At 40.0% G+C, this 25,774-nt stretch overlaps 1 protein-coding gene and 1 pseudogene across 3 annotated transcripts in view; both read left to right on the forward strand.

The window, feature by feature from the left end:
* Positions 1-628: 628 nt before the first annotated feature.
* ATP1B3 (ATPase Na+/K+ transporting subunit beta 3) overlaps positions 629-25,774 on the forward strand; it is a 41,820-nt gene continuing 16,674 nt past the window's right edge. The window contains exons 1-3 of one of the 2 annotated variants that reach the window (XM_082461310.1): positions 652-1,289; positions 20,332-20,460; positions 24,494-24,601. In XM_082461310.1, the coding sequence (XP_082317436.1) occupies positions 1,181-1,289; positions 20,332-20,460; positions 24,494-24,601 (346 nt within the window). In that variant the 5' untranslated portion in view covers positions 652-1,180. Of the gene's footprint in view, positions 1,290-20,331; positions 20,461-24,493; positions 24,602-25,774 lie in introns of both variants that reach the window. The other variant, XM_082461311.1, reaches the window with a different exon arrangement.
* On the forward strand, positions 8,442-20,319 carry LOC309659561 (transmembrane protein 203 pseudogene; annotated as a pseudogene). The gene is made up of 2 exons: positions 8,442-8,445; positions 15,135-20,319. The product of its transcript is annotated as a transmembrane protein 203 pseudogene (transcript).

Here is a 25,774-nt window from a genome sequence, read left to right on the forward strand (position 1 = left end):
GCTCCATTTCTTTTTTCCAAAAAAAGAAAAAAGAAAAGAAAGCACCTCCTGCCCAAACTCCTAACTCTTTTCATGCTGTCCCAACAGTCTCAAAGCACTGTACTCTTCAGCTCCATCTCGTGTAGGAAAACATCGACTGCACCCTCAGCTCTGACCAAGGGGAGCAACCAATACAGTGGAAAAGATGAAAAGCCGCGAACAGTATTTAGGCATCAACACTAAACTTAGAATTGATTTCCTGTAAAGAGTCTGAGTATTTGAGAAAAAGCAGCCCTTGCGGTTGACAGGAAACTCAGGAAAGCATGTGTATTGATTTCATTGATAAATTCAATTAAATCTGGGGAAAACTATACTGCATTTACTTAATACTGGCATGTTTAGGATGAAATTCTCATTGACCCGAGATTCTCAGTTGACTCCTTCAAAACAGCGAAGTCAGGGCATTCTCTGAGCAGAAGTATGTAATACACCGTGCACCCTCACGAGATACAGCAGATTATCTTTTAGTCACGTCATAGAGCACAGAGGAGAACGCCTGGAAACGGTTTGGGGAGAGGGTGGTGAAGTCCCCTCCTCCGTGGACTGGAGTCGTTTCCGCTCTCTGCTAGTCTCGCGCCGCCGCAGGCTAGGAAGCGAGGGGACTCCGGATCCCGGTTGCCCGCAGCATCTCCCCAGAGTTCTCCTGAAAAACCAGCGGGTTAGGGATGCTCATCTTTTGCTTGTCATTATAGATCTGCTTCTTATTAAGCCCTCATTGAGTTTTTAAGTTGCTATGCGTAGTTTTTGCTTCTTCTGGCCGGGCAGAGGGAGCCCCGAGTGTCCCGGAGCCAAGCCGGGTACCACGGAACGGGGCCGTGGCCGTGGGCGGGGCGTCTTCACAGCGTCCGGCTGCGCCCCGCCGCCGGCGGGAGGCGGTAGCGGCGGCGGCGGGGCCTGAACGGCGCGGGGATTGGCTGCGGAGGGCGGAGACGTCAGGCTCCCGCGGCCGGAGCGGCGGCCCGGCTCGGCGCGGCGCAGCGCAGTCGGGTCGAGCGCTCACCACAGAGAGGAGGTTTCCTAGGCCTTCCCGCCTTCTACCGCCGTCGCCGGGCTGCGCCGCTCGAGCCCGGACGCGCCTCTGCGCTCCTCGCCGCTTCCACCCCCGCGGCCGCCGCTCCCCCTCGACGTCCGCACACACACCATGACGAAGAAAGAGAAGAAGTCCTTCAACCAGAGCCTGGCCGAGTGGAAGCTCTTCATCTACAACCCGACCACCGGAGAGTTCCTGGGGCGCACCGCCAAGAGCTGGGGTGAGCGGGCGGCGGTTGGGCGCCGGGGCCGGCCGCAGTCCGGGGGGCGCCGGGCGGGGTCGGGTGGGAAGGGAAGGCGGGAGGCGGCTCCCCGCGCGGGGGCCCCGGGAGCCGCCGCTGCCTCCGCCCGCAGCGGTTTTCGCCGCGGCCGCCAGACTCGAACGCGGCCCCATTCATTTCTCGCGGAGTCGGCGGGCGGGCGAGCGAGGCTGCGGGGCCCGCTGGCAGCAGCCGCCGGGCCGCGCCGGTTCCTTCCTCCCTGCCGGGAGCGGGGCGCACGTGCTGCCCGGGCCTGCGGCGCCGGAAGCCGGTAACCCCTGTCCCAAACCCCGAGCGCGTGGGGGCCGAGCGCCCGGCCTCCTTTGTACGGAGCGCGCCGGCCCGGGGAGGCCCTGGCGGAGGCGGCCAGCGGCGCCGAGCTGTTTGGGGAAGCCCGACCTTGCCCCACGCCGGGGGAGAGGAAATTTCCACTCCCGCCGCTATCTTGTGACTCGTCCACGCTGCCACCCCAGCGGGTCGGAAGAGTGTGAGTGTTAAGTGTGTGGTCTGCACGCATGTTTTAAGCACACAAGTACGCGGTACACGAAAGTGCGCTTGAGTTTGGACAGTGAAAAGACCCTTTAAAAGGTTGCTTTCTCCCTAATTCCTTTTTAATGACACAGGTTTTCTTACCAACATGCTTCATTGGGGGAAAGTAAATCCGGTCTGAATGGCAGTTTTTTTCCTGTGCCTTCAAAACGTGTGATGATTGAATTTGCTAGCAGTTTTCCTTTGCATGGCTTCTTTGTTTTAAAAGAAATATTTAAACCATCCGCCAGTGTGGTGCTGCTTTAGAGTGACTTTTTTTTTTTTTGGAAAAATTATGTTACTGTCTGAATAAGGACTAGTGCTCTTCCTCCTCCCCCCTTTACACTTAAGTAAACTACTTTTTCTTTCCTTTTGAAAGATATTTTGTTAGTTGGCCATGACAGACCTTTTTTTCTGAGTGAGAATATTTCTAGACTTGAGAACTATTTGGGCACGACATTGTCAAGAGAAGCACGGAGAGTAAATTTGCTCTGACTTAGAAAATAGACTGGCTGCTGCTTGAAAGCGGCTCCTCCAGAGTGGAAAGGCGGCTTAAAGTCCTATCACAAGCGGAAAGGGACCTTGGAGGTTTTTTAGCCCAAACCCTGCTTTAGAGACGAGCAAAATGAGCCCCAGAGAGGCTGCGATTTTGCTTTGTGTAAAATTACATATTCCAAAGAGCCAAGAAAAGAACCAGTTGTCCTTTAATCCTAGTCCAGCGGTGGTATTATTTTACAGATGCCTTGCCTAACTGCATGGTAATCACTCACGATTTTTATTCGAATGGCTGTCTGTGGGGAGCCCACTAATGTGATGAGGAAATAGATCTTGCATCTGGAATTAAATGGGGGAAAAAACTGTAAACAGTTATTATTGTTTCTAGAGTGTACTAACTTTCTGCTGAAGGAATTTTTGAGTGGTGGAGAGGGGGTAATTTGTGTAGACTACCTTTCTCAGTGCCTTCTCATTTCCAGTAATAAGTATCTGCACTTTGTGTTAGAATGACATTTCTTAGTGCACGTTGTGCTCTAAAATTATATGCTTTTGGGGTAGAGATTTTATTTGGTACGTGCATTTAAATAGATGACACGCACAAATTATCAGAGTATGCGGCATCATGTAAGGGCAGTGGGAGTAGTACAGGTAAAGTTGGGATTAGTTTTGGAAGGATTAAGGCAAGACCTTTTTTTCAAAATCGAAAATATCAATAAATAGTAAATTTCTGGGTTTATTGTAACAATAGTAAGCCAGCGGAGAATGGCATAAATAGGTGAAAACTATCCATAATCCTATCCCAATATAAGGGCACTCACTCCAAGGAAATGTGGAGGAGTGGTGCCTGGAGGCTGAAATCCATATTCAGCTCACTGGGCTGTGTAGCCTAGAGCGTGGGGTCTGCCTGGAGAAAGCATATCTTCTTGTAGTTCTCAGAAAGGCAGTGTATGAGCGAGCTGCCTGATCTCATCACCCCAGAGATTTCCACCATTCATATTTCGGTATATGTCTGGGCAGACTTAAAAAATGTGTATAATGTTATTAATTTATTTTAACAAAAAGAGATCATACCGTAAGTGTTGCTTTATAATCTTTTGAGTATGTTGTGGGCATCTTCCCATGTTAATAAATAAAGACCTATATCACCACTTTTAATAGCTGGCTAGTGTTCCATTGTATAGTTAGACGTACTGGGATTTTTTTTTTTTTTTAAGTTTACTAACGTGTACCATATGTATACATGGGAGATACCCAGGGTAATAGGAGTAACTCCTGATTTTTTTTTTAACCAGTGCATTATTGTATGTATTGGTCCCTCCTCCTCCCATTCCCTTCATCCTTGTACATTTTTGCAAATTTATTTCCTTGAGATATGTTTCTACTGGTGGAATTTCTGGGTTGTGGATAATATATGTACCTTTTATAATCTGAAAGCATGTTATAGGCTTTTTTTTAAACCTCATTTGTGCAAATTTTTTCTTTTAGTCGCTTTTGAAATTAATGGCGGGGGGGGGGAATTATTACATATTTTTTTGACCTAGGTAAATTTGCTGGGCTGCTGGCATATAGAGAAAACCTTTCTCTACCTCAGGGATTCTATAAAGACATTCATTTAAGATGTTTCCTGATTTTATTTTTTACACTCAAGTCTTTAGTATATTTGTCTCATGTAATCTGAGGTTCCTCTCCAAGTGCATTATATATATTAAAAACACATGTTTAAAAAGCAGTTTTGCAGTTTACCTTGGGGTTAAAGTGAAAATACATGTTTCATCTCATTGCCTTATTTAAAACAGCTATGTGAAGAATTTGATTAGCTTCTTGTATATTTGGCTAATATGTTACACTTGGTTACGGCAGTTTCAAAATGCTTATATACGTGTACTTACCTCATTCCATTTTCACAACTTTCTAATGCACACCATGTAGGTGATCAAAGTGTTCCTAAGAGCTGTTTTCTCAAGCTGGACAGTAAGGATGCATCAGGAATAAGTAGTTGCCTTTTATGAAAACACGGGACAAAGAAAATTTAGCACCTTGTGGCTGCGTTGCAGATATTTAACCTAAATGCATTACGTACAATTAGAGTAAAAGGCAGCTCAAAGATCATCTAGTGTTATTTAATTGTAAACAGTGGACCATGTGTTGCAGTTAACATTTTTAAAAATAATGAAATAGAATAGAAAAATTATCAAAGTTTATTCTGCCTGATAAGTTTATTCTAAGGGAAAATGTCATTCTGTGAAACTTTCTGTATTTTGGACATTCAGATACCCTGATGTAAAATGTATTTCTTACTGTGGCTCACAATCAAGAAAAGCTTGAAAGCCACTAATCTAGCCCTGTGCCCTCATATTCATACGTGAGAAAATTGAACCCACAGATCTGATCTGTCAGAATTCACTTACTCAGCTAGTGATAGAATCCTTGGCCTCAGACTGTCCAAGGACAGAGCTTTTTTTTTTTTTTAAACATGATGTGATGTCATTTAATGACATCTGCTTGTGGGCTTCTTTGGAGTTCATTATCTTAAGGTTATCTGTCAATACATGCTTTATTTTAACATTGACCTAAAACTCAAGTTACTGATTCCAAGCAGGGTCAGGATTCTGGACCAAAACTACTAATATCTACATTTTGTTCATGTGCTTCTCTTTTATTATAGGTCCATGAAGTGCTATTTTTTCAGTCACCTGCTCCCATTCTGGGTCATGCCTCAGTAAATGCTCTGCTTTGGAGATCAGGCTCCATCCCACCTTGGGTGTCTGACTGTAGGGGAGAAGGCAAGTGTGTTTATTTTCCCAGTTTTGTAAGGTATTCTTTGTCCTGTGGAGTGACATATTAAAGAAACTTTACAAAAATTTGCACTGTTGGGAAAGTAACAGGACTTGCCTTACCCTGTGTGCAGGCTGTAAATGAAGGGCAGTGGTGGGTGTGGCAGCGGCAGCAGCTGAGGCTAATCGAGCTGTCCCCCGGCAGGAGGCAGCACTTCTGGACCGCTAGTGGAAGGGAGGGAGGGGGCAAGTGTGTGTGTGATGTTCCAGATCCCTGTGTGATTACTGTAGTATGTGCTTTACTGTGTTAAAGAGCAGCCTCCCCTCACCCCCGGAGTAATTCCACTTCTTTGAAATTGACTTTTGAATTTATATGTTTAGAATTAATTTAGTTGTACTAAAAGAAGTTAAAAAACCCTCCTGTCCTTAGTAACAACTTTACTGTGATTTATCATCGCGTTTGCTTAAGGACCGTTTAACGCTTTTATGTTCCAAACACTTTTATTGAAATATGCCAAGAGTACATGGGCAGCACACATGTATGAGCAGGAAAAAAAAATCACATGTACAATAATTTTAAAAAGTGAAGGTTAGTCTTAGGAGATATCAGTTCCCCTTCCCCTCCCTCTTTCGACTTCCAGCATTTCCATTATGGTTAAGCCTCTACTAACCTAGCATTTAAAAAAAAGGAATTGTGTAATAGGAGAAAAAAAAATTAACTTTGGAAGATAAATTTATTATGTTCTAATTATGCATTGATTACATTGATTTTGAAGTAAAACCTGTCATCTTTAATCACATAGAGTAACCACTGTTAACATTTTCCTATGTATAAAGTTTTTTCAAATGTATAAATAAAATTTGAAAATACACAGTTAGATACCTAGTTTTATCACTTAACGTTTAAGGGGAATGTTTTTTATTCCTCTGCCACTTTCTGTTGAGGTATCCCTGGCCCTCTCCATCACCTCTGTGGGGACTGTCCACACTTCCTGCTAGAACTTACATGTTCTGGTGGCTTTAGTTATTATCTCCATTTGAGACTCCCAAATCTGCATTTCTAGTCCCTAAGGCTTTTTTGCATTCTTATTACCAAATGCCTGTCAGAAATCTTCAGTTGGATGTTTCATGGGCACCCCTTCATGTAACTCTGTTGCCCTCGGGGCTCCTTAGCATGACGTGCAGATTCTTTGCAGTCTGGTTGGCACACTTCTCTCCTGTCATCTCTGCTCTTCCACATAGTTCTCTCCCACCGCTTTTGGGCCTGTTTCCTAGCTTCTGAGCCTCTCCTTCCTTCAACTTGGCCTGGCTACTCAGATGTCAGCTGTGATGGCCTGATCTCTGGTAAACATTTTCGAACCATTCTTTGCCTTGAGACTGGGTCAAGTGCTCCAGTGTATTCTATGACACCTTTTTCTAGTATAGTATTTATGACTTCAACAGTATTGTTGTTGCCCGCTTATTAGACATAAGCTTCTTATTCACATCTTACCTGTCTTGAATTCCCTAACACCTAGCCTGTTGCCCGGCACTTAGTGGGAATGTAATAAAAATTGGTTGAAGGAATGAACAGTATTATGAGATGTTCCCAGTCTAATTAAATGTAATTAGTCTTCTGCAACATTGTTTTTAATGTCTTTGATGGTTTTGGTGTATCATAGCATAATGGTTCACCCAGTGTTTGGGCATTTTCCTTTTTTTTTTTTTTTTTTTTCCCTTTTTGCTACAGCACTGATGGTTTTCATAGTTCAGTGTTCAGAAAAAGCTTCCACTTAACTTTCTCAGGGGAGACTCAGCTGAGTTTGACATGCCTGGGTCGTGCATCTGATTAGGATATCAGAACCAGGGTAATTATCCAGGCCTCCTGTGTCCTGCTTTATTGCTCTGTTCCGCTTCTTATATGGCTCTTACAAGAACTTCATAAAGATTTTTTTTTTTTCTTTTTAAACTTACCTGCTCTCAGATTTAATGGGGGTTTATTTAATAGTGTCATCCTCTCCCTACAGGGTGCTATTTAACTAATAATATTTTTAAAAAGAATTCCCTAACTTAACAACCTCCCCATATCTGTTTAAACTTTGTTACTGAGTCATTGGTGGAGCTGGCTCTTACTTATGACTTCCTCCTAGTATTTTGCTGATGCCATGGTAAGGAACTGACCCTTGTCCACAGCATGAGGTACTTTTCTTCTGATGGTTTCTGGCCGGTTGGCAGTATCTGGTCTGTAAAAAGTGGCCCTTACCCCTACTCCATACTTCTCTAGCCATTCCTTTCCTGGTTCTCTTGTTTCCTAAATGTAGATTTCCCAGGTGCTGTCTTTGGCCTTGTTTTCTCTTCATCTTCTTCATCTCATAAAACAATTGCAGAGATTACTGACAGATTTTACTTCTTGGTTAACATCTCTCTGAGATTACAGTTGCTTCTTGCATATCCCGTAAACCTGAGAGTGAGGCTTAGACAACTCCAGTACCTTGTTTATCAACTGATAAACAGAGCTCTTTCCCCTTCCTCCACTGAAGTTGTGAGTTGCTTCTGTATTTGCAGTTTTTGAAGACTGTCACTACCATTTCTGTCATCTGGGCTCTGAACCTGGCCAAACCATGCCAGTTGTGCTTCCATAACATCTCTTGAATCTCTTGGTGACCCACACCCTCATTACCACTGCTACAGTTAATTCAGGAATTAATTTTCTCTGACCTACTCACCACTCCCCCACCTCACCCCGCCCTCCAGTATCTTGTGAAAACAGGCATTCAGAGGGAGCCCAGGGTGCTTGTTTTTCCTAGCTTCATAATGCTAACCACCTGTTGCACATTGCAGAGCCCTCAACATTCCCACCAACCTGCCCTACTTCTTCAGGATCTGGTAGTGCCTTTTCTTGTAAATTCTCTGATTAAAAAACTGAAAGCACCAGATGAAGATCTTTTGTAAATTTCTTTCAAAATTGGTCTGAGTTTAAAGAGACCACTGGCTTTCCAACTTTTATCTGCTGCTTATAAAAAGTGTAGTGTTGTTGACTGGGGAAGTTGGGCTCTTCTGGTGCAGCCCCAGGAAGATCCAGGTAATCAGTTGGAATCATTGTGACCTAAACCAGTATAACTTCACTGCTATCAGTATTTCTAAGGCTGCAGCTTTGGTCAAGCTACTCCCTGTACCCCAAAGCTGTTGGGATCCCCACTGCTTTCAGAAGGTTTAAATCAGTTCCAGACAGCCTGGTATTCCGGATATATTACATATTGGCTTAGAACTACATTTCCAACCTTAAATAATCTGTCATTTTACACCCTGCTCCCCGTATACCACATGTCATAGCCAAATGGGTATGTCTAAGGCCCCTTGGTCTAGAATGCCCTACTCATTCCCTCTCCCATGCCCTTCATTCTCTGCATCATAAATTCTCCCCTGCTTCATAGATCTAGTGCCCTCTCTGCCATAAGCCTTCTCAGACTTGCCCAGGTGAAAATAATACATTTATCGTCTATAACACCTAAAAATTTTGTATCCTGGATTAGAGTTGTTTATATACATTGCTCCTACTAGCTGGATGTTCTCACAGAGCAGGAATCACAGGTGCATTTTATGTCCCTACAACATCTAGCACATAGTAAGCACTTACTATTTTTTTGATGAATAAATTGTCATTTAGTCAGTTTCCACTTGTGATTCACCTGGTCGTTGGGCTAAAGTTGAGAGTATTTTGATTAATTGGTATAGCTCCACACTATGAAAGTCTTGTTTGTGGAGAAACTTGTTCATCATTCCCCTCAGCTCACCATGATTCTGTTCCACTAAATTTCTAATTCATTTAAGTTTCCAGATAGGGCATCGTAGTCAAAGTGAGCCTGTGGGCCTATGTATTTTTGCTTGATAAGTCTTAGAAGTTTACCAGTATACTGAGAAGATGATCAGACTAGGACTCAGAATATAGACCTGAATTAGAATTCCACATCTCCATCTAAGCTTAGGTAAGTCATTAAAAATCTCTTGGTCTTAGTTCCCTCTGTGAGGGAAAAGTTGCACGAGATAGTTTCAGATGTCGCATTGGAATGAAAAACAAGGCCTATATAAATGCTTTTGAACAGGAGGCTGCAAACTTTTTCTTTAAAGGACCAGATAATATTTTAGGCTTTGCCGGGAATACAGTATGTGTTGCAACTACTCAGCTCTGCTGTTAGTAGCTTGAAAGCGGCCATAAACAATATGTAAACTAGTGGCCTAGCTGCGTTTCAGTATTTTATTTACAAAAACAGGCAGCAGCCATGATTTGCTGACCTATGCTTTAGAAGTTAGTTAGTGGTCAGTGTAGGCTAATCCAAGAAACCTGAACGTGTCTTATAATGGAATGTGGACTCTTGGCTTTGTTCTTTTCATATAACAAAAGTAACTTCAGTATTTGAGTTTTTATAGTACAGATGTGAATAGTCAGTAAGTCCACTGTCATCCTCAGCTTCTTCCCTGGGTAACCACTGTTACCTATCATACTTTTTAAAACATATGTGGTATATCCACTTTGGATAAAGGTCTAACAATTTCCTGTAAAAGTAAATATACACTTCCCCATGATCCCCAGCAGTTGTAGGTGTTTACCCAAGAGAAATGAAAACATATGTCCACAAAAATACACAAAATATTCATAGTAGCTCCAAACTGGAAAGAGCCCAGGTGTCCGGCAGTAGAATGGATAAACAAACCAATGTCCACACAGTGGAATACTACTCAGCAGTAAAAAGGAGCAAACTACAGATAACACAAAACATGGGTGAATCCCACAATTAGGCTGAGCAGAAAAGAAGCTTTACCGAAGAGAATATACTACTGTATAATTTCATTTCTTTGAAATTCTAAATCAAGCTATACTTAACTATGCTGGGGAAAAGCCCACGATGGTGTTTGCCTCTAGGATGGTGGTCATGGGGATTGACTGGGAAGGGGCATGAGAACTTTATAGGGTGATGGCAGCGTTCTGTATCTTGATAGCTGTTTGAATCATAGAGGTGAATGGATTTCTCAACAACCATGTCATGGTACCTTGGAGATTTGTATATTTCACTGAATGTAATTTTCCCTCAATTTTAGTTAATATGCATGTTGAAGTGTTTAGGGGTTAAGTGTACTGACATTGCAACTTGAAATTCTTAAAAAAAATAGGTGGTGAATAGATGAGATAAATATACTAGACTTTACTAGGTAGAATCTAGGTGGGGTTTATGCGTGTTCACTCACATTTCTTTTAACTTTTCTGTGTATTTGTAAATATTCCTAATTGGATGTTGGAGAAAAAAGAATACATGAATATATTCATGTTTCTCTTCACTGCCTTCTACCAATCGCAGTCTTTAGCACAGATAATGATTGCTTATCAGTTTTCCTACCAGTCCTTTTTCAACACACTTATATATGTGTATATGTATATATATGTGTGTGTGTATGTATATGAGTATATATGGACTATGTAGGAATAATTAATTTTCTACTTTTACATGAGTAATAGGAAGAATGTATGTTCTAGAACTTCCTTTTTTTCACTTAATGTGTCTTGACTGTTTCCATGTCTCTGTCCCTCTCTCTCCCCCGCCCCTATTTATTTATCTCATTCCTTTGAGTCATTGCATAATATTCCATAGTGTAGGGATATATATCCAAGATATATATATATATATTTCTTTGTGATGAATATTTAAATTGTTTCCAATTTTTCTGTTGCACATTGTGCAGTGCATGTGTGCAACTATTTATCCAGGGTAGACACTGAGAAATGGAATCACCGGTTTATAGTATATGTTTATTTTTATATTAATTTATTGTCCTCCAGTATAGCTGTACCAATGTATACTCCCACCAGCAGGGATCAAATTACCTGTTTCCCTTCAACTTTCTGAGCATTGGTTATTATCACTCTTTAAAAATTTTTGCCAGTTTGATGGGACGCTGATGTCTTGGTTGGTTTAATTTGCAGTATCTCTGATAACTGCAACTTATGTTTGCTCAGTTTTCATTTCTTTACAGTGACCTGCTCATCTTTTTGCTGTCTTTTGTCTCTTAATTCTTTTATTTTAAAAATTGTACTTGTTTAAATAAATATTATCACAAATTTAACAGTCTTTTATAGGCTGTTCCTGATCACTTATCCCAAAATATATTGAATAATTCATCATTTTCTCACTGATTTGAAATGCCAGCTTTGTTACATGGATATTATATGGATCCTTTCTTGATTATTGTTGTGTTTTGTTATTAATCGGTATCTCTGTTCCTGTGTCATTATCACTCTATAGCATGTAAGCTCTATGTAAGCATTTAAAATAAAATAAATTTGTGAAATTTGTGCGAGTACTGTCTGTTTAGTTTTGGTATCTGGAGAGTGCTAGCCTTATAAAGATTTAGGTAACTTACGGAGCATACAAAAAGGATAGCTTGTGTGTAGAGAAAGATCTACTTATTGAAAATTGGGAGAACTAACTAAAGCCATTTGGACATAGTGTCTCTTTTAGGGATAGAGCTCTGTTTATTTCTTGTAAGAACTTCTGATTTGAATGTGTTTATTTTCTTTAAAAATCATATATTTCATCTATTTTCGAGCTTACTAGTTGGAAAGTGGTTTTATTGATAAAATTAATGATTTATTTTTGCATTTGTTTCCATTAACTTGTGCTTGTATCTTAAATCTCCTACTTTCCTTGAATTTATTTTAGTCTTGAATTTAAAACCTGGCTTTTTTGGTTTGTCTTGTTTTTTAGTAAATGCATATAAGGCTATGGATTTTCCTTTGTGTTCTGCTACATGATTGTTTTGGATTTTGAATACTTTGGGTTTTGTTGTCTTTTTAATCCAAAGGTTATTTAGCAGTCCATTTTCTAAATTTTTGTTATACTTCTCTAACATACTTTGATTGTGAAAAATGTGGCCTTGATTTTTTCTTTTTTTTTTTTTAGGTTTGTTATTTTTTATTTTGTTTTGGTTTGGTTTTTTGAAATTTAAGTCATGGTCAGTTTTGAGGCAATGTTCCAGGTTTATAAAGAGTATATTTTCTGGTGACTACAAAGTTTTACATATATTAAATAACTATTAGTTGTGTTTTTAAAATATTATCCTTTTTGTTATTGTTTACCTGATCTGTGGATTTCTGGAAGAGGTACGTTAAAATCTCTACAGATGATTGTGATAAATTTTGCTTTACATATCTTAAGCCACTTAGCATCACAAATGTTCATGGCTTTTATGCTGTATCTTCTTGATGTGTTTTGTTTACTTTTTATTAATAGAGATTATCTTTGCTTTGTTAATGCCTTTTGACTTGAATTCTAAATAGTTTGCTTACAGTAATAATGCCACATCTACATTTCTTTTTGTGAGCCAAGGTCTACTTTATTTTCAACCAGTATGTGTTATAATTTTAGGTTTTTGTCTATAAATAGCATTTATTTATAGTGCTATAAGGTTTTCTTTAACCCACTTTGAGAATGTCTTTTATTAGACTACTATTAAATTATTCCTACCTTAATATTTAACTGTGTAAAATACAGACTAATGTAGTGGCAAAAGTAGATCATTGGCTGGCTGAAGGATGTACGGATTGTGAACGGGCACAAGGAACCTTTCAGAGGTGATAGAAATGTTCTGTATCATTAGTGTAGTGGTGGTTTCACAATACATGCAGCTGTCTACTCATTGGGATTGTGCACTTGGAATCAATGAAAATTATTGTGTGTAAGTTATTCCTCAGACCTGATAAGGAAAAGAAATTAAAATCAACACCTACTTAGATGTTACCAGCAAGTCTTACTGGTTTCTTTGCTCACCGTTGCTTTATATATTTTTCTTCTTTGTCTTAAATTTTTAAAGAAAACTTTAAAAAATGAAAAATGTACAATTATATTAGCTTTTTCTAGAATTTAGTCTGTGAACTTTGTCCTTTTTTTTCAGGTTAGATAATATATAAGTTTTTCTTCCAAAAAGAAGGAAATGAAGACAGTGTAGCTAAAACTTAAAGCCTCCTCAGTTTGGAATATACTGTTTTATTTTTGGCTGATGAGATATCTGTCAGTCATATTTCTCTGCTCTAGGTAAAACCCGTTTTATCTTTTTAGAAGCTTTAAGAAATTTTCACTTTATTTTTAGTATTCTGAAATTTTACCTATTTCTGTCTAGGTATAGGGTGTTTTCTAGTATTTTTCAATCTTTTCCAATCTAGATACAAAATGTGTTATTTCTTTGGGCATTCCTCCCCATCCCCTTTTCTGGTGGAATTCTTGTTAGATTTGTTGATATTCTGGTTCTGTCTCCCGTGTCTCAACAATCTCCATACACTCTCTCTCTTTTTGCCCAGTATTGTAAAACACCTTGGTTTGATCTTTTAGCTCACTGAATTTTTCTTTGGCTTGGCTAGTTCTCTAGGTTAGGCCTTCTTCCAAATTTTTGTTTTTTAAATAGCTTTATTGAGGTATAATTGTGACATATGGTAAACTGCACGTATTTAAAATTAAAATGTATAGCTTGAGTTTTGGTGTATATTCACCTATATGCATATACACATATTGTACCCATGGAATTATCACTCTAATCAAGATAATGAAAATATTCATCACTCCCCAGATTTCCTCTTTCTCATTTGTAATTCTCTTTCCCTACCTCCCCAGTATCCAGGCAAAAATAGATCTGCTTTTTGACAGTTTAGATTAGTTTGTATTTTCTGAAACTTGAAATGCATGGAATCATGTAGCGTGTTCTCTTTGGGGCCAGGAGTGCTGAGTTCTTTCATTCAGCACAGTTATTTTGAGAAGTAGTTCATGAATAGTATTCCATTGTATTATATGCCAGAATTTATTTATTAATTCATCTGTAGATGTGCTTTTGGGTTGTTTGGAGTTTTTAGTGATTACAAATAAAGCATTTACGAATATTCATATACTTTTTCTTCTGCGAACGTGTGCTTTCGTTTTTCTTGGTTAAATATCTAGGACTGGATTGGCTGGATCCTATCATAGGTATATGCTACTAACTTTTCAAAAAATTGTTTTCCAAAATCAGTTTTTGTTTTGGCACATTCTCACCAGCAGTGTATTGGAGTGTCAGTTGCTCCGCTCCTAGCTCATCACTTGGTATGGTCAGTCTTTAGAATTTCTAGCATTCTGGTGAGCATGTAGTGGTTTTGATTTGCCCGTCCTGGATAACTAGTGATGTTGAATATGTTTTCATGAGCTGTATTGTTTTGCAATTCTCATTACATCTTTGATGAAGTTTCTGTTCAAAACTTTTGTCCATGTTTTAGAAATTTGTTTTGTTGTAAGAGTTCTTTATATATTCTAGATGCAAATAAGTACTTTATTGGTTTCATATTATGCAAAATATTTTTCCCAGTCTTTGGTTTGCTTTTTTGTTAGGTGTCTGGATTTTTATTATTATTATTATTTGACTCTTCTCCAGTTCAGCTTATCTACTAAGTTTTAAAATTTTAACAATCAGAATATGAAATCACATTTTGAAAAATTATTCTCTTACCTTATGCTCTGTATTTTAATTATACTCATGCTTCCCCCCCCTTGTTCTGTACCCTGTTATAACCCAGTTTTTTCAGGCATTACTTTCTTTGTTGCGTTTGATACTTTATTGGATTAGTTTTTCTTCTCAATATTTTGTAATTATTGGTTCTCTGCACCTCCTCTTTGTATTTAGACTTCCCTGTCATAGCATTCAGGGACAAGGCATAGGTAGCCAAGAGCTGGTCAGGTATGGAGATTCTCTCCACTCCTTTAGATTTTTACCAACCCATCCAGGACCTTGCCCAGTTTTTATCCCAAGCCCCAGTGTTCCCTTCTTCATAGCATGTACAAAAATTAACACACAGTGGATCAAAGACCGAGACTTAAAGAGCTAAAACTAAAAATTCTTAGAAGAAAATATAATTGCAAGTCTTCATGACTTTGGATTAGGTAATGTTGTTTTAGATATGATACCAAAAGTCAAGCAGCCAAGGAGAACAATAGGTAAACTGGACTTCCTTGAGATTAAGAACTTTTCTGCTTTAAAGGACACTGTCGGCGCCCGACGGGGCATGGCGTCCGAGCAAGGCGGGCGTCGGCTGGTGGCCAGTGCTGGGTCCCGGGCTGGGGCCGAGAGCCGGGGCAGGCGGGGCCGCTTTCTGCCTCTCGCTGGCCACGCCGGCGGCAGGCGCCAGCGAGGCCTGTGGGGAGTGGCGGTGCAGCCGGGCAGGTGGGACCGTCGCCCAGGCCCTGGCCCGCGCTTGGGGAGCTGGTGCAGTGGCTGGGCTTCGCTCCCTTCGAGGTCTTCGTGCACCTGTTGGCCCTGTCGGTGTTCTCCGTGCTGCTGGCCCTGCGTGTGGACGGCCTGGCTCCCGGCCTCTCCTGGTGGAACGTGTTCGTGCCCTTCTTCGCCGCTGACCGGCTCAGCACCTACTTCACCACTGTCGTCTCCGTGCGCCTCTTCCCAGGACGGAGAGAAGCGGCTGGCCGTGCTCCGCCTTTTCTGGGTCCTCACGGTTCTTCGCCTGAAGTTCGTCTTGGAGATGTTGTTGTGCCAGAAGCTGGTGGAGCAGACTCGGAGCTCCGGTTCGGCCTGATCACGTCTCCAGTCTTCATTCTCCTGCAGCTGCGCATGATCCCTGCCTGCCGGGTCAACTAGCCTCGCAGGAGATAAGCTAGAAGGCGGGACCCCACGCTGAGGTCCCACTTCCGCTGCACCAGAGAAGTCTTGGGCTGAAAGCCACCTTGTGCCCTGCTGAGTGCCCAGCTTTCTCTCTATCAGTCATGTTTGAAATTGTTCCCTCAGCAGGGCTGAAAAGAGCAGCCTTGATTCTTAAAACGTATTCCCTCTTATGCTTTGAATAGCTAATCTTGAATTGAGGTCCTGAGAAGGCCAGACAGTCCTGAACTCCTCTGACAGTTGGAAACTGCATATAAGTAAAATGTCCTGATGGGCTCTGAGTATTTTCATGGATCCTGGGAAAGTACCCACTGTGCAAAGGCTGCAAAGCTGGACTCGGGATTTCCCCTGGCCAGCAGTGCTGACCTGAGAGCTTACTGCCCCATCCCCCCAGACAAGACTTCCTTAGATGCTTGAGCTCTAAAAAGTGTGAACCAGATTGTGTCTCCTCCCCAGTGGCACTGGGGAGGATGGCTCTTTCTTCATTCCAGCCCAGGCAGACCAGGAGTATGTTGAATAAGCATGATTAGGACCCTATCTGGGTATCTGTCGCCTGAGAAAAGAACTTGCTTTCAAGGCACTGCTTGGTTTCCTATCCCAGCAGACTGCAGTGTCACGACTTTTCCACCACCTCATGCCCAGCACTGTTAGCGCACCTGAGACCTTAGGCCACTCTAAGGGACTAGAGAGAGGAACAGGTGCTCTGATGCGCATAGCCATTGAGACCTTACACATGGGAAGTTTGCAGATGGTCTCAGCCCATGCCTGTCGGCCTAAGGGCTTTGGTTTGATGCCAGTCGGGTGCCAAATGAGAACATTTGCTGAGATTAAAATAGGAATGTTTACTGAAAAAATAATAATAAAGGACACTGTCATGAAAGTGAAAAGACAACCCACAGAATGGGAGAAAATAATTGTACATCATGTATCTGACGAGAGGCTCGTGTCTATAATATATAAAGAACTCTTAGAACTCAATAAAAAGACAACCCAATATAAAAATGGGCCAAGGATCTGAATAGACAGTTCTCTAAAGAAGATACAAACGACCAATAAGCTCATGAAAAAATGCTCAACATCATTAGTCATTAGGGAAATGCAAATTAAACCCACTAGGAAGTATTAATGAGAATGTGGAGAAATTGGAATCCTGCTGGTGGGAATGTAGAATGTTATAGATGCTTTGGAAAGCAGTTTGGTACTTAACTCAAAATACTAAACAGAGCTACCACATGACCAAGCAGTTCCACTCATAGGTGAATGAAATGTGAATTATACCTCAATAAATAGCTCCTTATAAAAACTTGTATATACAAAGGACTTTAAATTTGTACTTGTCCATATAATTGATTTTTTTAAAATTATACCTGCCTCTGCTTTAAATTTTTTAAAACTATAAACAGGTTGTTAATTTATTTACCAAGGGGAAGTTGTTTCTCATCAGAATTCTCTGAGAATAAGGCATAGTCTTTCTATTGTCTAGGTACCCTCAGGTAACTAGGAAGTTTGCAGAAGTGTGTTGAACAGGTGTGGATGTCCAGGCCTTGATGAAGCCTAATGACTTACCTGTTCCCTGCTTTCATTAACTAGCGCTGTGGCAGACATGGCACACTGAACAGGTCCCATCTGCACTACCTATTACTCAGCTAGGGTAGCTCAATTAGTTTCATACCTGTCATTGTCAGGAATGCATCTGAGTAAATAACTGCAAGATACCGATATATAAGAACAGCAATTTACAACTTCTGTTTTTATTTTCAGGTATTTTTTTTCTTAGTGTAGGAGAAAGGCGGTTAAGTTGATAAAGTACTGCCATCCTTGTGAGTGGTCTTTCATATGTGGTTTTAATAAGTGAGATTAATTTTAGTTTTTAAATGTTAAGTTTGTTCTTGGTGAGAGGATCTTATCAAGCAGGGGAAATTGGCTTCAGTGCTGAAAATCACTTATCGGTACACTCCCTACATTCAAAATTGACTTAATGGACACTAGTACATGGCATCAGGTTTGGGACATGGCTGTTAATCTGTGCATCTATTTTATGAACCTAACTTTTTTTTTTTTGAGATTTTTTTGATGTGGACCATTTTTAAAGCCTTTGTTGAATTTGCTGCAATATTGCTTCTGTTTTATGTTGTGGTTTTTGTTTTGTTTTTTTTTTTTGGCCCCGAGGCATGTGGGATCTTAGCTCCCTGACCAGGGGTGGAACCCGCATCCCCTGCATTGGAAGGTGGAGTCTTAACCACTGGACTGCCAGGGAAGTCCCAACCCAACTCTTTATAGGAAGTTTTTACACTTTTGTTCGTGTTTGCTATATGTTCATTTGCTTTGTAACCATTTTTATAAATCCGCTTTATATTATTTTTCCTGAAAATTTAAAATCAAATTTGAAAATGGTAAGCATATTTTCAGATGACTTTGAAACACCGCTAAATAATTAAACTCTTGGCACTTCTGTTTTAAACTTCTCCAGTTTAATATCTTACTGCGTCAGTTGACAAACTATTGTGGCCTCCATCTGCCTGCTCTGTAAGTGAGGCTTTATTGGGTGGAACACATCCCCCACTCATTATCACATTTATATATTTGTACCCTGGTCTGCTGTGTGGAGGATTTTATCCATTAGTTCCTACAAATACCCAGATCTGAAAGAATGGTTTTTCCCCTGTATCTCATTAAACCATCCTTTGGGCTTTGCACGTATTTCATCTACCTCTGTAGTAAACTGATCACTTCTTTGAGATTGGTCTTCCTTTGTGTTTCTGCAACAGGATCGCTCTGTGTGATAGGGAAGTGATGCTGTCTGGAGGCGACATCCTGTGCTCCTTTCTTCCTTCTGTCCTTTCGCTCCCTATTTTGGCCTCCTGGTAATTGGGGCAGGGGGAGGACGGGGAATGCTGGTCTAAATTAAAATGAAATTGCTTTAACTGTTTCCCCTTTGCTTAAAAAAAGGGGAGGCAGTTTCCTGGCCCGCAGGTAGCAAATGAAAGTTATCTAAGCTTTTGCCACAATCTGTTTCGGGGTCACAGGGTCTTTTGAGCATCACGAGAACGTTGTAGAGCCACTCCGCAGAAGAAAAATGGGTATATTCAGAAATGTATTATTCCAGAAGTCATAGAAGCTCTGAAGTTAATCCTTCTGGGGATGAATGAGGGTGAAGGGTCCATAGAGTCCAGGTTAGGAACCCCTGCTCTAGCCCTTCTGCTAGGACAAATATTAATAAGCAGGTTTTGTGTTAAGACTGGAAAATAAAGCTGATGTTAATTCAACTTTGGGGAATTAAGTGTTCTCTACTATTGCTGTAACTGGGGATTTATTGAATATTCTTTGATCAGGTTTTTTTTTTGGCCCTGCTGCGCGGCATGTGGGATCTTAGTTCCCTGACCAGGGATCCAACCCGTGCCCTCTGCATTGGAAGCGCGGAGTCTTAACCACTGGACTGCCAGGGAAGTCCCCTTTGATCAGTTTTTAAATGTTCAAATATAAATGTGTGACGTTAACAATATATTCTAGTATATAATCTTGATGGTGACCACTTATGATGTTAGATCTTTGAATATAGACATTTGAGAAAAATAATTCTAGATGTTCACAAAATAAATCACTGGCTTAGGATAGATCTTAGTGTTTCCAGATTGTAAAGAAAAAAAGGTTAAGCCCTTGGTGTTGAAACTTGCGTCTGCCAGCTCTTGCTGCGTGCTTAGCGGTGGAGTTGTCAAGTCCCACTGGTTGGGATGCTCCTCTCTTCACTTTTGCATGACGCTTCCACTCAACCAGTTTTTCCTAAACTTTATTCATTGATACCACCTTCATGATTTATCTTCTCTGCATGTTTCCTGGCTATTCTCTAAATCAACTCACTTTTTAAAGCCCAAATTTATGCTAATAATTACTGTGAAATACAGGGTTGATGTGCTAATTCTTTTTTTTTTTTTTTGGCCGCCTGTGCGGCATGCAGAACTTCCCCTAGGATTGAACCCATGGCTCCTGTAGTGGAAGCACGGAGTCTTAACCACTGGACCACTGGGGAAGTCCTATGTGTTAATTTTTTTGTTTGTCACATATACATACTGGGGGTTTTGTCCAACCTAAAATCATCTTTTTTCTTTCTAGAGAGCATTAAATCCATTTCGGGAAATACTCCCTTATGTGCTGGAATTTTAAAGCTCTGATCTTGAATCAGTATGATCTGTGGAAGCTACTTGTACTTGGAAGTATCAGAGGAGAGGAGGGGGTCACAGGATGTGGGTGGGTGCTGCCTGCTGAAATACCCCTTGCTTGGGCGAATTCATATCGATCTGAATATGAAGATACTTGGCTGTGTGCATGGCAGAGCTTGGAGTTGTAGCCTTGCAATGATGGGTCTGTTTTTTTACCCTGGCCACATCTCTCTCTCTCTCTCTCTCTCTCTCTCTCTCTCTCTCTCTCTCTCTCTCTTTCTCACACACACACACACACACACACACACACACACACACACACACACACACACACACACACACACACACTGTGTATATCTTCAACTTTATGAGTTTTATTTTCTTTTGCAGGTTTGATCTTGCTCTTCTACCTAGTCTTTTATGGGTTCCTGGCAGCACTCTTTTCATTCACGATGTGGGCTATGCTTCAGACTCTGAACGATGAGGTTCCAAAATATCGTGACCAGATTCCTAGTCCAGGTAATTAATTATGTTGTGATTAGCATGGCTTCTAACAAAATTGGGTTATACTTTATCTTCTCCGTAAGTCTGTATTATATAGCCGGTAGAAGATGTTAAACTTCAGGGTTAGATAATGTGAAAGTTTTGATTTTGTTTGTTGTTTAATATTTACATAGTGATATAAAGACCTTTAATATTTACATACTGATATAAAAACCTTTAATATTTACACAGTGATACAAAAACCTGGCTGATAAATCTTGAGTCTTTTGCCAAGAGTAAGCAGAAGTGAATATTGAGAGTTAAAGTGAAGCCAGATTGATGAATATAGTTATAGTTATGAATGGTGTTTATGAATATTGTGTAGTAGTTTCACTTTGCTCTGAGTAATTTACTTATAAAGTATATGTTTCAGCTCTGGTGTGGGTTAGAGCATTGGTCTTATAAAATACATGCTTCATGTTTTTAATTGCTTAGTATGGAAGTGGTAAGAAGTCAATAGAGAATAAAATGAGTATACTCTTAATATGTTGAATTATTCTCTATTGATTGTCTTAGGGAAAAAAATTTCCTCTAGGATACTGGAGAATGTACTTTCGTACGGAAGAAAATCTTAACTGGAGCACTTGTTTAAGTCACATTTTCTCCCTCCTGATTTTATTCTTTTCAAACAGTTGGTCTTTGAATGCTAGCTCTGCTTTCGTTGGTGCACACGGCCCTTGTCCTCAAGGTGCTGGCAATTTTTATAGAAGTAAATAACAATAATGTGCAGAACTCCAGTGTATCTAATTCCCAGAAATATGAACAACTTCCAGAGATGGTAGCAAAGGGACGGCTCTCCATGGAGGAGCGTGATTTGGGCAGCAGGCAGAGTGGGCACGCAGGCCAGGGAAGGTGGGAGTCTGCAGCAGGAGGTTTCTGTCTGCAGCAGTGGTTCTCTTCCAGCCGTGATTTGCCTCCCAAGGCCATTCAGCAGTGTCTGGAGACATTTTTGGTTGTCACAACTGCAGACGTGCTGCTGTGAGTAGAGGCCAGGGGTGCTGCTAAACATCCCTACGGTGCATGGGACAACCTCCCACAACAAAGACTCATCCAGTCCAGAATGTCGTTAGGGCCACGGCTGAGGAACCCTAGCCTAGATCCTTGCCCACTGCATGGACTTCTCAGCTATATCAGCAGCGAGATTGAACCAGTTTCCCCAACCAGTTTTCTTAGAAAATTTGTTCTAATGGCTTTTCCTTTGTTTGCAGCTAATATTTATCTAAATATCATGAATAACTCTTTTGGTCTGTTTGACCATGTATCTGAGACCAGCGCCATGCTAATTTTTTCCTCATCTCTCATTGTAGCCCTGTTTTCTTTCTACCTAGATGAATTCTAAGATAATTATTTCTCTTGCTGCCTTAAGTTATGTGACTATTACTATTGAACATAAGCTGATCTATTTCAGAAATATTAAACCATTTATAATTGCATGAATAATATAAGCAGTAAAATGTGTTCAATATACTTTTTTAAGTATGTAGTTTTAAACTGAGTTCCTTAAAATCATTCACCAAGTGTATTATAGTACTTAAAAACTAAATATTAGTTCAAATAAACAAATATATATGCACACTTATTCATATTATATATCAATATAATATTAGATGAATGTATATTAGTTTGTTAAATATGATTTTCTCTTCATAAAGGAATTATGGGTAATTAAATTTTATTTCTACTTGTATTTTCTAAGGTTTTTTTGGTTGTTGTTTTTAACAATGACCTTATTAAGTTTATTTTTAAATGGTATCATTTCAATAATGTATTTGCACCTGGTAAAATAAATGCTAGTTTGAAATTGGTATGTGTATTAACATATACATGCATATAACATAAACACATACCATCCATGCACACCCCTATAGATGCACACACATGCATACACACATATTCATGCTCCGATGGTTTAAATTGTAAAGACGTAAGAGTTACTGTAGTTTTCACATTCTGTTGATGTTCATGGTTTGGGGTAAGCTAAGACTTTATTTGGAGGACGTAGGTGTACTGCGTCAAAAATGCAGCCGTACGGCACACTCCTGCTGTGTTTTTTTTACTTACGAGTTTCAAACAGGCTGTTAAATGAACTAAGGCTCCAGGAGCATTGCTCAGCAAGATCTAAGAAGTAACTTGTATCAGAAATTCAGTTTTAGACATTCTGGTCTGCAGAGTTTTTGTAAATTGAGTCATTTAAAACTTCCCATAGAAATAAGTCATGTTAAAGGAATGTAATCTTTTTTTTTTATAAAGCATAGACATTTTCATATTTTTCTTTAAAATTTCTTTCAAACTGGATGTTTTATTAAAAGTTGGGTTTTTCTTAAAGTTGGGTGTTTTTATACAGTTATGTATAAGCTGCCTTGATTCTGTTACTTTTTCACTTACAGTATATTATGTCTTGTTCCTCCTGTAAAACCTTAAAAATGAAAACATACAATTTCAGACATACACAGATGGTCATTTCATATACTGGATGGTCAGGCTTTATTTCTACATTGAACATTTTTATTAAAAAATCAGAAGGTTACTATTGATTTTGTAGTTGGTGGAGGGGTAAGGAAAAATAGGCATATGAGATCATCCAAATCCAAGTGATCTGGTATGTTGAGGTAGTAGGTGAATGGGGAATCTAATTGGGGCTCTTTTGTGCTGTATATGGAATAAGATTTGCTCTGCCATTTGGGAACATTGAGTGTTTCATCATAGTTGAGTAGCATCGGATCTATTGTAGTTTAACTCAAGAACCATGCAGATCAACAAAGGCAAGTATTTAGGATTTGAAAGAAACTGGGTTTGATCTAAAACGAATTAGATGTTTATGAGCAGCAGTTTTTTGTTTGTTTGTTTGCAGCATTGGGTCTTCATTGCTGCGCACGGGCTTTCTCTAGTTGCAGTGAGCAGGGGCTGCTCTTCGTTGTGGTGCGCGGGCTTCTCATTATGATGGCTTCTCGTTGCGGAGCACGGGCTCTAGGCGCACGGGCTCAGTAGTTGCAGCACGTGGGCTTCAGCAGTTGCAGTACATGGAGAGCAGCAAAAGCAATTTTAATGAAAACTAAAACAACCTTATTATTTATTTTCAGATTCAATGCAAGGCTTATCTATAATAACTTTGATATATGGGGAATGTTTAGAAACTAGTGAGAATTTTAGGATTTTTTTTGTTTAAGTCTTTGTGCAAGGCTGAATGTAGATCTAATGCTTTTAAATTAAACAAAATTTTTTTATGAAGTAGAGTTGATTTACAGTGCTGTGCTAACCTCTGCTGTACAGCACAGTGACTCAGTTATACACGTACAGACACACTTTTGATCTAATGCTTTTAAATCAAGGAAAGCTTAAAGTTGGACACCTGATTGTTACAGATACATAGGCTTACATTTTCTGTTAATAAACTCATGTAAACATATTCTGTATACATGGGTGTTGATTGCTAATATGAAATTGTTGGTGGTTATATGTCAATTCAGTATGAGAAAACCACATTTTAGTTATCGAGCAGTGTTTATTATTGAAGGAAGAATATTTAACTGTAGAGTTAAAATTGTATAGGCCTCTTTCATTGATAAGGTAAGCTTTCTTTACGAATGTTTTCATACAGTTGTAATTTGAATGACAAAAGTGCTTAGACTTTGATTTGCTAAAATTTTCTCCGTATATTAATGGCAAATTGGCAAAACCTAAAAATATTTAATAGAAAATGAATGTAGAAAGTGCAAAGTAAACCTTGCATCTTTTAAATTAAGGAACAGAGCAATTCTAACTAAGATTTAGAGGAGGTTTCTAATTGGTAATGTCCGACGTGATTTTGAAGACGTGGAATTTTTTCATTTTAGATGTCTCTTCATAGTCAGATAGAAGTGGGAGGTTCTTGATAATTTCAACCTACCCGTGAACACAGTTTCCACATAGTTTACTGAGATCTTCCTTTTTAGAGATAAGAGGAAGGAGAAGGAAGGAGAGAAGGGAATTTGCTGTAATTAATTTCCCCCCTTTTCTTTTATCTCTATAGGGCTTATGGTTTTTCCAAAACCGGTGACGGCATTGGATTTTTCATTCAGCGTGTCTAATCCAGAGTCCTATAGAGGGTACATTAATGACCTTAAGAAATTTTTAAAGTGTAAGTATGTTTTTTTTAGAGTAAGTTAAAGATTTTAGTTATTGCAGAAACTAGGACCAAATTATGATGACTTTTAGAAACATTATTATTAGAGTTTGTCTTGCCTTTTTCTTTCTTTCTGTGAAACACAGTCAATTGAGAGGACTTAGCGAGTAGAATTTACGATTATTCATGATGAATTTATGATTAGTCCGTATTCTGACTTACGGAAAGCATAGGGGCCTAACCCTAATGGGCAGTTGATTTGATTTTTTTTATCTACCCTTTAATAAGTACATGAGTAAGTTCATTGAAGCATAACATTTATATCTGCATCAAAACAAATAGCATGTGACTAATGGAGCAAAACTGTATTATAAAATGATGCCCATAAGGATCTGGATCTTTGGATCCAGTGTAGTGCTTGCGGCGTGGGGACGAGGAATGGTGTTCGTCATTAAAAGAAAAAAAAGTTTGTGTATCGGTTGTGAGTTTTTCAGAGCTACTGGTTTGCAGTGCTTTCTAATAGCCGTCCTGGCCCAGTTTTCTCTTCCGTTTTGTCTGTCCTGACCCCGTGTTATTAACATTCACACGAATAGCCATCAAGCGCTATGGCCTCTGGGTTCGCGGTTGCCGCAGCTCTTCCTCAGCCACGCTCTCCTGCAGTTGCTTCTTAGCATGTGCAGGACTCCATTGCCAAGGTCGCTGATGGGGCTCCTACACAACCTTCTCGTTTGCTTAACTTGCCCTCGCTCTTTGTCTCCCTCACTGGGACTTCCAGTTCACTGACCCTTTTATTTTATCCCAGCCTCTCCCCGCTCAGCTTCCCTTCTGGTCAAGCTTGTCAATTCCATAGTCTTTCATTTCATTTTTACTCAAGCCAGTACTCTAAAATCCCTCGCCTCTTAGTCTGTTTGTCATAAAACTTGCAAGTAGATGAAGCCGTGTAATGCCCCTAGATGAAGCCCTGTAATTCCTGGATGGAGCTCTTCCTTTGAGCCTGCCCTCTGTAGACTAATTAGCACTGTGAATACTTGATCACCTCCCTCAAATGGATCCCATCTACTGCCTGGCAATCCTGCTGAATTTCCCTGGGTAATTCTCTGAAGGGATTATTTCCAGCCTCTACTCAAAACTCTAGCTCCTTACCTTTTCCCCTATAACTCACTTTCTTCATATAACCTGGTTTCCTAC

This window comes from Balaenoptera physalus (genome assembly GCF_965194825.1).
Source record: "Balaenoptera physalus genome assembly, chromosome: 4".
Classification (NCBI taxonomy): Eukaryota; Metazoa; Chordata; class Mammalia; order Artiodactyla; family Balaenopteridae; genus Balaenoptera; species Balaenoptera physalus.